Source organism: Syngnathoides biaculeatus, chromosome 14 (genome assembly GCF_019802595.1).
Source record: "Syngnathoides biaculeatus isolate LvHL_M chromosome 14, ASM1980259v1, whole genome shotgun sequence".
In the NCBI taxonomy this organism is placed as follows: Eukaryota; Metazoa; Chordata; class Actinopteri; order Syngnathiformes; family Syngnathidae; genus Syngnathoides; species Syngnathoides biaculeatus.
Window position 1 is genome coordinate 817156 of NC_084653.1, and position 12692 is coordinate 829847.

General features: G+C 40.7%; 1 protein-coding gene across 7 annotated transcripts in view; it reads left to right on the forward strand.

Annotated features, from left to right (window-relative positions):
• Positions 1-10450, forward strand: part of ubxn4 (UBX domain protein 4) — a 64690-nt gene extending 54240 nt beyond the window's left edge. For 2 of the 7 annotated variants that reach the window (XR_009798051.1, XM_061840896.1), the window contains 2 exons: positions 3813-4018; positions 10228-10450. Coding sequence is in view for 4 of the 7 variants with exons in the window: in XM_061840896.1 (XP_061696880.1) it covers positions 3813-4018; positions 10228-10363 (342 nt within the window). In the remaining 3 variants the exon portion in view is untranslated. Of the gene's footprint in view, positions 1-3812; positions 4019-4473; positions 4571-10227 lie in introns of those variants that run through there. The other 5 variants (XM_061840897.1, XR_009798053.1, XR_009798052.1 and 2 more) reach the window with 5 other exon arrangements.
• Positions 10451-12692: the final 2242 nt, after the last annotated feature.

Below are 12692 nucleotides of genomic sequence, written 5' to 3' on the forward strand. Positions count from 1 at the left end.
GTACAGAGAAGGTCAGAAGGAGCTACATTGCGTCTTTGTGGATCTAGAGAAAGCCTATGACAGAGTACCAAGAGAGGAACTGTGGTACTGCATGCGTAAGTCTGGTGTGGCAGAGAAGTATGTTAAAATAGTACAGGACATGTATGATGGCAGCAGAACAATGGTGAGGTGTGCCTTAGGTGTGACAGAGGAATTTAAGGTGGAGGTGGGACTGCATCAGGGATCAGCTCTGAGCCCCTTCCTGTTTGCAGTGGTAATGGATAGGCTGACAGATGAGGTTAGACTGGAATCCCCTTGGACCATGATGTTCGCAGATGATATTGTCATATGCAGTGAAAGCAGGGAGCATGCAGAGGAACAATTGGAAAGATGGAGACATGCACTGGAAAGGAGATGAATGAAGATTAGCCGAAGTAAAACAGAATATATGTGCGTGAATGAGAAAAGTGGAGGGGGAAGAGTGAGGCTACAGGGAGAAGAGATAGCGAGGGTGGACGACTTCAAATACTTGGGGTCAACAATACAGAGCAATGGAGAGTGTGGTCAGGAAGTGAAGAAACGGGTCCAAGCAGGTTGGAACAGCTGGCGAAAGGTGTCTGGTGTGTTATGTGACAGAAGAGTGTCTGCTAGGATGAAGGGCAAAGTTTACAAAACAGTGGTGAGGCCGGCCATGATGTACGGATTAGAGACAGTGGCACTGAAGAAACAACAGGAATCTGAACTGGAGGTGGCAGAAATGAAGATGTTGAGGTTCTCGCTCGGAGTGACCAGGTTGGATAGGATTAGAAATGAGCTCATTAGAGGGACAGCCAAAGCTGGATGTTTTGGAGACAAGATTCGAGAGAGCAGACTTCGATGGTTTGGACATGTTCAGAGGCGAGAGAGTGAGTATATTGGTAGAAGGATGCTGAGGATGGAGCTCCCAGGCAAAAGAGCGAGAGGAAGACCAAAGAGAAGGTTTATGGATGTGGTGAGGGAAGACATGAGGGCAGTTGGGGTTAGAGAGGAAGATGCAGGAGATAGGCTAGGATGGAAAAAGACGACACTCAGCGGCGACCCCTAATGGTACAAGCCAAAAGGAAAAGAAGATCTTGTCCTGTCATGTTCAATTCATGAAATTCATGAAAATACACAGCTTGTCCAAAGTTTTAACCGAAAAATGTAAGTATTTATGAATAAAAATACCCAAACTTTGAGCGATTTTGCCAGACATGGCAGAATGCCTCCTTCCAGGGTTTTTTCCTCTGTCACACCTAAGTGATTTGTATTTGTGGACTCGGCTTATTGCTCGCAGCATTGCAAAAGATGACACGCTGTGGCAACCCCTAACGGGACAAGCCGAAAGGAAAAGAAGAAGAAGAAGTTGTGGACATAGCAGTTCCCAGCGAGAAGTTCCAGTTAAGCCGTTTCATTGACCATGGATCTTGCGTTGGTGAGGAGCAGGCTTTGGACAGGGGATTTATAAGGATTAGTCCTCAGCTTTGAAATACGGCCCGCAAACTGGTTTAAGCCGGCTCGTGATATAATTTTATACAGTATAAAACAATGATATGGACATTTACACAAAATCAGCTTGAATTTTTCAATAAAAGCAACTGCTGATTGGATCCACTAGATGGCACAATAACAATTGTGTTCAGCAAGCAAACCGTTTACAGAGCTCGTGCACCTAGTCACCGAAATCACGTGACTGGCCATATTGGCGGTCAAACAAACCATTGTTCAATGCTAAGTCTGTTGAGATGGAACGAAAATATGTCTCATAGCACAACGCCCAGAGTTTTGTCCGATATCATTAAACATTTAGAAGGTGATAATAAATGAAGGTACGTGAATAAATTAGACACTTGGCACAGAGGACCCATATTTAATGCTGATGTCGATGTTTTCACCAATAAGAAAATGGACTGTTAAATTGTTGCTGCTTGTCTTGGACAAATGGATATTCACATGTATCTTGTGAGTAAGTCATCAAGATTTACACGGAAAAATTTGAAAGCGTATAAAAGTCTGGACACATACAAATACTTTGTAAGATGGATCTGTTCTAAATCAGGAATAAATCCCACATCGTGATGGACCCACTCATACTTTTTCAATACAAATACCAATATTTAAATAAATGACTCCTGGTTTTACACAAACCCGCATTCATTAACTATGATTGGAGAAAAAAGACTACGGGTTGATGGCTCATGAATGCGGAAGCGTATTCGGCCACACGTTAACTTTTGCCGGAATCCATCGATCTTTACAGCTAGTATTCAATACAAATCCCAATGTTTAAATAAATGATCCCTGGTTTTACACAAACTCATTCATTAACTATGATTGAAAAAAAAAAAAAAAAGAGGACGGAGTGGTCTCCACAGAACGTACACGGAGGCGATTGTGGCCACACGTAAACCTCTCTGCGACAGACGGTTTATTTTCTTTTTTTACATACACATTGTTCTCAAATGAGTCAATTTGTTTATAGATTATAGATCAAGAATCATTCCTACCTGAAATGAAGGGATCTCCAACCATCACGTTTAATTGCCGAAATCCATTGATCTTTTCTGGTCTTTTTACCTGGTATGTTATAGAATGATCTCTTTGAATATGTTCTCTTGTCTGTTGTGACAATCAACACCACAACAGGTTTTGGGTATTGTAAATATACTCCTCCGGTTCAATGTCTCCCACAATGTCGAGCAGCTCTGTTTGACTGGCAATATGGCGCCGTGAAAATGACGTCGTCACGTGCACGAGCTTTATACATGGGCAGAGTAAGTGAATCAAACACGCAGTCTGAATTACCTGATTTAGGAGAAGAAATTGGACAGCTCGTCAAAGAAAATGGCAAACCAGTGTTAGAATTTCATTTATGATGGATGTTACAGAGCACCTGATTGACTTCAACAAACAGCTGCTAGGGTGCAACAACGTTGTTATGCAGTGTTATGACTGTTCACACTCGTCTTGCACTTGTTTAGGGAACAGGATTATGTTATTTGTAAATATATTTCTGCCTGAGGAATGAGACGATATAATTCTGTTTTGTGTGATATACTTCTGTGAGTAACTGATGCATTGTGTGGTTGTGTTCTTTTTCCTCAGAATTAAAAAAAAACTTGAAATGATTTAGGTTCAATACTGATGTTGGACTTTTACTGGGCTTGGGAGTGTTGAAGTTTTTTTTTTTTTTATTCTAAAGGATATAACGTGTTTTTATAGGCCATGATTTATAGGTCTGGCCCTCTTGGGAATAGATTTTCCTCCATCTGGCCCCTTAGCTAGAATGAGTTTGACACCCCTGGCCCAAGGGACTCGCGACTTCCACCAGTATGTTGTGAAAGTCACTCAATAAAATTACTTTGTTGGAAACCAATGTCAAGCAGGTCTCATTGGTTATTTCAATGAGCATGTGTGCATATGACACAAACACAAAAAATGGGAAGCCTAAAGATGATGTGTACGTGCGTACCTCCTTGATGACTGATGATAATACCCGTAGTGGCAGAGGGAAATCCAAACCACTTGGCAAATTTTTAATCAGGAAGTGTGCCAAAATGTTTGCTGAACTCATTCTTCTTCAAAGTTTTGACACGATGGTAGTGAATACTGTTGCAAGCTGCAGTTTTCAGATTCGAGTTTAAACAAACTATTTTGTATCACAATATCATATACAGTCCGAATCAAATTACATTTTGTGACTGTAAAGTGATGAAATGTGGATAGGTTCAAGAGGTATGAATACTGTACACCTTGTTTTTTTGGGACAGTATGGATGCTTCAAAAACAAACAACCTATCCTCTCCCTTTTACAGTCTGGCACACCTGTTTCCACAGTTGTCCCGTCCACTAAGGGTGGTACATGGGCTGTCCTCAGCACAGTCTTCTACCCAGTTCTCACTATTTGGCGATTCCTCCGCTCTTTCATGTTTCTGACCCGACCCCAAGAAACATCAAGAAGTTCTCAAACCTGGTCTCAGTCTTACACCAACTCAGCCACATGTTCTGATGAACCAAACAGGTAAGTGAGGGTCTGTGCTCCTTTTTGGATTATTTATTATGTATATCTTTACTAACAAAGACCATAAATTAGAAATCCCAGGAGTCAGTTCAAGAAACAGTACAGACCCCTCAAAGTATTGGAACGGCAAGATCCATTCCTTTGTATTTGTTGCATCATGAACACATTTGGGTTTCAGATCAAAAAATGAATGAGACTTTTCAAGTTAGCAAAATTATTACAGTGAAGAAAATAAGTATTTGCAAGCCACGGCAGAACTTTGATCTGCTTCTTACGGAGCCACTCCTTGGTTTTCCTGGCTATGTACTTCGGGTCAATGTCATGTTGGAAGACCCAGCCATGACCCATCTTCAATGCTCTAACTGAGGGAAAGAGGTTGTTGCCCAAAATCTGACGATACATGGCCGCGGTTATCCTCTCCTTAATACAGTGCATTTGTCCTGTCCAATGTGCAGAAAAGCACCCGCAAAGCATGATTCTACCACCCCCATGCTTCACAGTAAGGATGGTGTTCTTGGGATGGAACTCATCATTCGCCTTCCTCCAAACATGGTTAGTGTAATTATGACCAAAAACTTCCATTTTGGCCTCATGTGACCACAAAACTTTCTCCCATGGCTCTTCTGTATCATCCAAATGGTAATTGCCAAACTTAAAACTTGCATGATTTCAAACCATGACGTCTTTCTGTATTACCAACAGTCACCTTGGAAACGGTGGTCCCAGCTCTTTTCAGGTCATTGACCAAGTCCTGTCGTGTAGTCCTGGGCTGATTCCTCACCTTTCTAATGATCATTGTGACCCCATGAGGTGATATCTTGCATGGGGCTCGACTCCGATTGAGATTGACCATCATGTTTAGCTTCTTCCATTTTCTAATGATTGCTTAGACCTTTTTTCACCAAGCTGCTTGGCAATTTCTCCGTAGCCCTTTCCAGCCATGTGGAGTTGTACAATTTTGTTTCTGGTGTCTTTGTACAGCTATTTGGTCTTGGCCATGTTACAAGTTTGAGTCTTACTAATTGTATGGGGTGGACGGGTGTCTTTATGCAGCTAACAACCTCACACAGGTGTATCTGATTCAGGATAAGACACGGAGTAGAGGTGAACTTTTAAAGGCGGACTAACAGGTCTTTGAGGATCAGAATTCTAGCTGATAAGACAGGTGTTCAAATACTTATTTGCAGCTGTGTCAAACAAATAAATTCTTTAAAAAATCATACATTGTGATTTCTGGATTTTTGCACCCTTGGTTTTCAAATACTTATTTTCTTCACTGTAGATGGAAAGAATACTTTGAGAAGTTGATGAATGAAGAAAATGAGTGAAGGAAGAGTAGAAGAGGCAAGTGTGAAGGACCAGGAAGTGGCAATGATTAGTAAGGGGATGTTAGAAAGGCACTAAAGAGGATGAAAAATCGAAAGGTCCTGATGACATACCTGTGGAGGTATGGAATCAATTCGGAGAGTGGCTGTGGAGTTTTTTACCAACTTATTCAACAGAATACTTACGGGGGAGAAGATGTCTGAAGAATGGAGGAAAAGTGTGCTCGTCCCCATTTTTAAGAACAAAGGCGATCTTCAGAGCTGCAGAAACTATCGACTCGAGAAATAAAGTTGGTGATCGTCATAATCAAGTTACGGGAAAGAGTACTGGAGGCAAGACTCAGGACAGAAGTAAGTATCTGCGAGCAACAGTCTGGTTTCATGTTTAGAAAGAGTACCACAGAGATTATTTCCCTTAAGGATGCTAGTGGAAAAGTACAGAGAAGGTCAGAAGGAGCTAGAAAAAACCTATGACAGAGTGCCAAGAAAGGAACTGTGGTACTGCATACGCAAGTCTGGTGTGGCGGAGAAATATGTTAGAATAGTACAGGACGTGTATAATGGCAGCAGAACAATGGTGAGGTGTGCTGTAGGTGTGACAGAAGATTTTAAGGTGGAGGTGGGACTGCATCAGGGATCAGCTCTGAGCCCCTTCCTGTTTGCTGTGGTAATGCATAGGTTGACAGTTGAGGTTTGACTGGAATCCCCTTGGACTATGATGTTTGCAGATGATATTGTGATATACAGTGAAAGCACGGAGCAGGTGGAGGAAATTTAGAAAGATGGACGGATGCACTGGAAAAGAGAGGAATGAAGATTAGCCGAAGTAAAGCAGAATATATGTGTGTGAATGACAGGGGTGGAGGGGGAAGTGTGCGGCTCTCGGGAGAAGAGGCAAGGGCGGACGACTTCAAATATTTAGGGTCAACAATCCAGAGCAATGGTGAGTTTGGTAAGGAAGTGAAGAAACGGGTCCATGCGGGTTGGAACAGCTGGCGGAAGGAGCAACATTGTGTCTTTGTGGATCTAGAGAAAGCCATTGACGGAGTACCAAGGAGGAACTGTGGTCCTGCATGCGTAAGTCTGATGTGGCGGAGAAATATATTTGAATAGTACAGGACATGTTTGATGGCTGCAGAACAATGGTGAGGTGTTCCATCGGTGTGACAGAAGAATTTAAGGTGAAGATTGGACTGCATCAGGGATCAGCTCTGAGCCCCGTCCTGTTTGCAGTAGTAATGGATAGGCTGACAGATGAGGTTCGACTGGAATCCCCTTGGACCATGATGTTCGCAGATGATATTGTGATATGCAGTGAAAGCAGGGAGCATGCAGAGGAACAATTAGAACGATGGAGAAAAGCACTGGAAAGGAGAGGAATGAAGATTAGCCAAAGTAAAACAGAATATATGTGTGTGAATGAGAAAGGTGGAGGGGGAAGAGTGAGGCTTCAGGGAGAAGAGATAGCGAGTGTGGATGACTTCAAATACTTTGGGTCAACAATCCAGAGCAATGGTGAGTGTTGTAAGGAAGTTAAGACACGGGTCCAAGCTGGTTGGAACAGCTAGCGGAAGGTGTCAAGGTGTGTTATGTGACAGAAGAGTCTCTGCTAGGATGAAGGGCAAAGTTTATAAAACAGTGATAAGGCCGGCCATGATGTACGGATTAGAGACGGTGGCACTGAATAGAAAACAGGAAGCTGAACTAGAGGTAGCAGAAATGAAGATGTTCAGGGTCTTGCTTAGAGTGAGCAGGTTGGATAGGATTAGAAATAAACTTATTTGAGAGACAGCCAAAGTTGAATGTTTTGGACACAAGGTTCGAGAGACTAAACTTTGATGGTTTGGACATGTCCAGAGGCGAGAGAGTGAGTATATTGATAGAAGGGTGCCGAGGATGGAGCTGCCAGGCAAAAGAACGAGAGGAAGACCAAAGAGAAACTTGATGGCTGTTGTGAGGTAAGACATGAGGGCAGTTGGTCTTCCAGAGGAAGCTGCAGGAGATGGGCTTAGTTGGAAAAAGATGACACGCCGTGGCAACCTCTAAGAGGACAAGCTGAAAGGAAAAGAAGAAGACTGCATTTAAAATATTCCTTTTCAAATACTTTTGAGGTTATCGCTGCAATGATTTTTGTAACTTTCAATGAGACTTGAATCTCAAAGCAGGTATTTTGGCCCACTCTACATGAGCTAACTGCTCCAGTTCTCTTAGGTTTCACGGGTGATTGTTTTGGCAAAATCTTTTTCTGACACCATAAGCAAGGAGACAATCTTTGTGAATTTTTATTACAAAAGAACGCAAAATCTTTGTGAAAAGGAAAAGGTACAAGTCTTGCGAGTGGTCACCCCTTACTAAAGATCAGATTTCAAGTCCTCTGGTTATATAAAAGTGAGAGACAAGAAGAGAAAAAACAAGACAAAACAAGATAGTTGTATATGTCCAACTGTATACACATGGAGCGAGCAAAAACATCACATGAGGAGCAGCGTGACTGAGAGAACTGGAACCCACAACAGGATAAAACGTGTTAAAGTTGAAGGTAAACCTTATAGAACTCAGATTCAGTGTATATGTAAAACAAAAATCTGCCAGCACAATGGTTTCTCCAGACATGTTTCATGTTTCCACAGATGTTCAATGGGATTCAAATTAGTGGTATGGAAGTAAATACAGTAATTTCTTGAGTATAATGCGTCCTGAAGTATAATGTGCACCCCCAAAGTTGACCTAAAAAATTAGGAAAACCCTTCTACCAAAGTACAATGCACAAATGCACACCACCAATTTGCCACTACTCATATGCTCAGAATATTAGGAATGATCTGTATTTATATTTTGTTAGGTTTGTACTTGTATTGTTTTTCAAAAAACTGTCTGTACAACAATCATTAGTAATACTGTGAATGTGCGGATGTAGCGGTGATATAATCTCAGGACAGGCCACTGGACACGCTTGTCCTGGTCCCTGTAATTGTCAGAACAGAGTCCCTCAACCAACTAAAATAAATAAATAAATAAATAAAAATACTGCCAACACATATTTCAGTTTTAAAAATATAAAATCTTTAACATTGCTTATTAAACACTGCATTAAATATTTGTGCATAAAACGTTTGTGCATAGTTCAGTTAATCCACGACAATACACATCCATGGCCAAGCCTTCAAAAGATCCATTTGATTTATCTCCATTCTGAAAAAGATCCATAGTAGCTACCTTTGGTGCATCGCTGTGGAACTCATCATTGATGACTTAAAATATTTTTTTAATCCCAACACTTTGGGTTGCGCAGCTCAACCTCTCCCCTCCATTGGGCTCCAATCTGTAGCATCTTTCACTATGGCGTCAGGTGGCTATCAAAACAACGTGAGCTCAAACTACGTAGAAACGAGCGTAATGGGTACATTTTTTTTAAAAAGGAAGCATTTCAATTGTGTGTGCTCCCGTTTTTTTTTTAATATCACCATGACACTTGTATTACATAGTTTGAGCTCACGTTGGTTTGATACCCACCTGAAGCCATTGACGGGAGCTTTCATTGTTTCGGACTGCGGCGCTACGTCCAATTTGCCGCATTTCTTTTAAAAGCAGCTGCACAACTAGTTGTTGTAGTCGACATTTTTTGTCTTAGATTAAGTTCAAACAAAAACATGGGCAGTCGGTTCTGATCTTTGGTGCGGTAGTAACAAACATGCTACACTAACAAGCGTAAAATGCAAGCTCCCGGAGGAACTCTGAGAGCTCAGGTTGGGGGCGCACATAACCGTAATATATATAAATGTGTAACATAAGACATTAAATATCATTTCAAAATGTATATGTTTACATTTTTTTACCACGCTATGTACCTGTATACGACTATACAATGTGATTGTATTTTTTAATATTTCATCCATACCTAGATATAATGCGCTCTTTTAACTTTTTGAAAATATTTTTGGAAAAATGTGCGCGGTATTTTCAAGAAATTACGGTATGTGCCACCAGGATTTGAATTTGAAATGCCACAGAAAACAGGATTTGAATTCGAAATGTAAAGTGATCACATTTTCAAGAGTTCTATTTCAGTGTAACGTTTCAATGTTAACAATTCAATTGGCTAAAATTCGCTGTATAAAATTTGCTGTCTGTAATTCAACTGGCTACTCAAGTGACGTCACATACTAAGAAAGCGTAACTGGATTGCCTGGGTGTTCCGTTCTGACCTTTAGTAACCGTGCCTGGTGGCACAGATGGTGAATTTTCGACAGTGAATTGTAACCACTTGAATTTCAGACAGCAAATTGATGCCTGTTGAATTTCAGACACTGAATTGTAGCCAGTTGAATTGTTAACATTGAAAAGTTACACTAAATTACAACTAATGAAAATGTGATCACTTTACATTTCGAATTCAAATCCTGTTTTCTGTGGCATTTCAAATTCAAATGCTGGTGGTAGATATTACTTCCATACATCGGCCTCTCAGTTCTAATGGCCCGGGATCAAATCCACCCTCGCCTATGTGGATTGTGCATGTTTTCCCCATGCATGGGTTTTCTCCAGGTACTTCGGTTTCCTCCCACAACCCAAAAACATTTCTGGTAGGTTAATTGAAGACTTTAAATTGGCTGTACATGTGAATGTGGGTGTGAATAGTTTGTCTGTTTGTTGTCTGTTTATGCCTTGCGATTGGCTGGCGATGGGTTCAGGGTGTACCCCACCACTCGCCCAAAGATAACTGGGATAGAGTCCAGCACGCCCGCGACCTAATAAGAATAGGATGGATGTTTGGATGGATGGATTGAAGGAAGACATTTCTCCTACCTGAGCCACAGCCATACTGGGAACAGTATGTAATGACTGCATCACTAAATCATGATCTTTCCCTCTGTGTCTTCTCAGGGAATCTCTTTCCAGGCCTTTTGAGAATCGTTCTAAGAACTTCAAGAATGATGGTAACATATGCCAGCTCAGGTCTCAAGAGGACAGTGAGGATGATAACAGTACCTGGAATGGGAACTCAACACAGCAAATGTAGCTTTTTTTTCTCCATCTGCTCCCATCCGAACATCGCCACCACTACTACCCCATCTTAGTTGAATAATAATAAAAACAATGCAATCATTCTGGATATTGTTTTGTGTCTTGTGTTAGGTTCACCTGCATTATATATGTATATATACATTTCAGTAAACCCTCATTTTTCAGTTAATTGGGACCAGAACCACCTGCGAAAAGTGAAAAACCGTGAAGTAGCTGGGATCTATGTTTATGTGGGTACCAGAACGTTTAAAATATGTAAACAGTATTTATACCTGGCATATTTGAGACAAAAAGGGGTATTTCGTTAACTCTTTAATTATTAAACCTTATAAATATAATATTTAAAGAATTATGAATTTATAATGTCAATATGAATTATAAAACACTGTATTATATTACTGTGTAGTTGCCATTCATCACTCTGAGACCTCTGCTGGAGCTGCCATGTGGATACCAGAATATTTACTCAACAGTACAGTATTTATACTTTGTATACTTGAGACAAAAATTACAACAGTACAAGTGTATAGTTAAACAATAACAATAAAATAACTTTTATTGGATAATCTAAAAATAAAAATCCAGAAATCACAATGTATGGTTTTTTTAACAATTTATTTGTATGATACAGGTGCAAATAAGTATTTGAACACCTGAGAAAACCAATGTTAATATTTGGTACAGGAGCCTTTGTTTGCAATTACAGAGGTCAAACGTTTCCTGTAATTGTTCACCAGGTTTGCACACACTGCAGATTTTGTCCCACTCCACACACAGATCTTCTCTAGATCAGACAGGTTTCTGGGCTGTCGCTGAGAAACACTGAGTCTCAGCTCCCTCCAAAGATTTTCTATTGGGATTAGGTCTGGAGACGGGCTTGCCATGCCAGAACGTTGATATGCTTCTTACGGAGCCACTCCTTGGTTTTCCTGGCTATGTACTTCGGGTCAATGTCATGATGGAAGACCCAGCCATGACCCATCTTCAATGCTCTGATTGAGGGAAAGAGGTTGTTCCCCAAAATCTTACAATACATGGCCGCGGTCACTCTCTCCTTAATACAGTGTAGTCGTCCTGTCTCATCTACAGAAAAACACCCCAAAGCATGATGCTACCATCCCCATGCTTGACAGTAGGGGTTGTGTTCTTGGGATGGAACTCATCATTCGTCTTCCTCCAAACACGGTGAGTGGAATTATGACCACAAAGTTCCATTTTGGTCTCATCTGACCACAAAACCTTAACCCATGGCTCCTCTGTAGCATGGAGAGTACTTAGTGTGTCTTCTGGTCATTGGCAAACTTAAGACGTACCTTGACGTGCTGGTTTAAGCAGGGGTACCTTCCGTGCCATGCATGATTTCAAACCATGACATCTTAGTGTATTACCAACAGTCACCTTGGAAACCGTGGTCCCATTTCTTCTCAGGTCATTGACCAAGTGCTGTCGTGTAGTCCTGGGCTGATTCCACACCTTTCTAAGGATCATTGAAACCCCGCATAGGGCTCCACTCTGGCTACATCTCCATGAATCCTGTTTTTATTTCCTTAGCGCGGTCTGAAACATAACAAACACAATAGGTGAAGCGCGTAGTAGAAAGGGATTAGAGTATTGTACTTGGAACCTAACTTATTTTTCACATTTTATCAAAAAAGACTTTTTTTCACTTGCTTAAACTTGCATTTTTTGCTGACAGTGATATTTTGCAATCAAATGTCTATGAAACTGACCAGGAAGACAGCAGTGCTTCATCCAACACTGGGGCAAAACCAAAATTACACACTGAATTATGTTATTGTTGGGAACATACGATGATTACAAAAATGTGTTTACATAGTGATATTTTGCGACCAACTGTATGTTTCTACACTCGCTGGATTACAAAAATGTTTCTCAAGATTTTTACACCAGAACCACCTAAAAAAATAAAATACTGAGCACTAAGTACCACCCTCATGAACAACTTTCAAAGTACCTTCTTTGTTTTTTAAGACACTATATTATTAAATATGTAAATGTTGGGAGACTTTCAAATATATTTAACTTATAAATACAAGGTTACAAAGATACTAATTTCAAGTGAACTGTACTTAGGAAGTAATTTAGAATCACAATCAGCTTTATTCGCCAAGTATGTAGAAAACATAAGGAATTTGTCTCTGGTAGTAGGAGCCACTCTTGTACAACATACATGTTGCGTACGACAAGAGAGGCAGTCAATTGACAAGAGAATTTTTTTTCTTTTAAACTCAGTTATTCTTTCAAGAACCACCACTGAAAGCCTGCCTACCACTACTTCTTGTCTAACTTATCAGTAATGTACA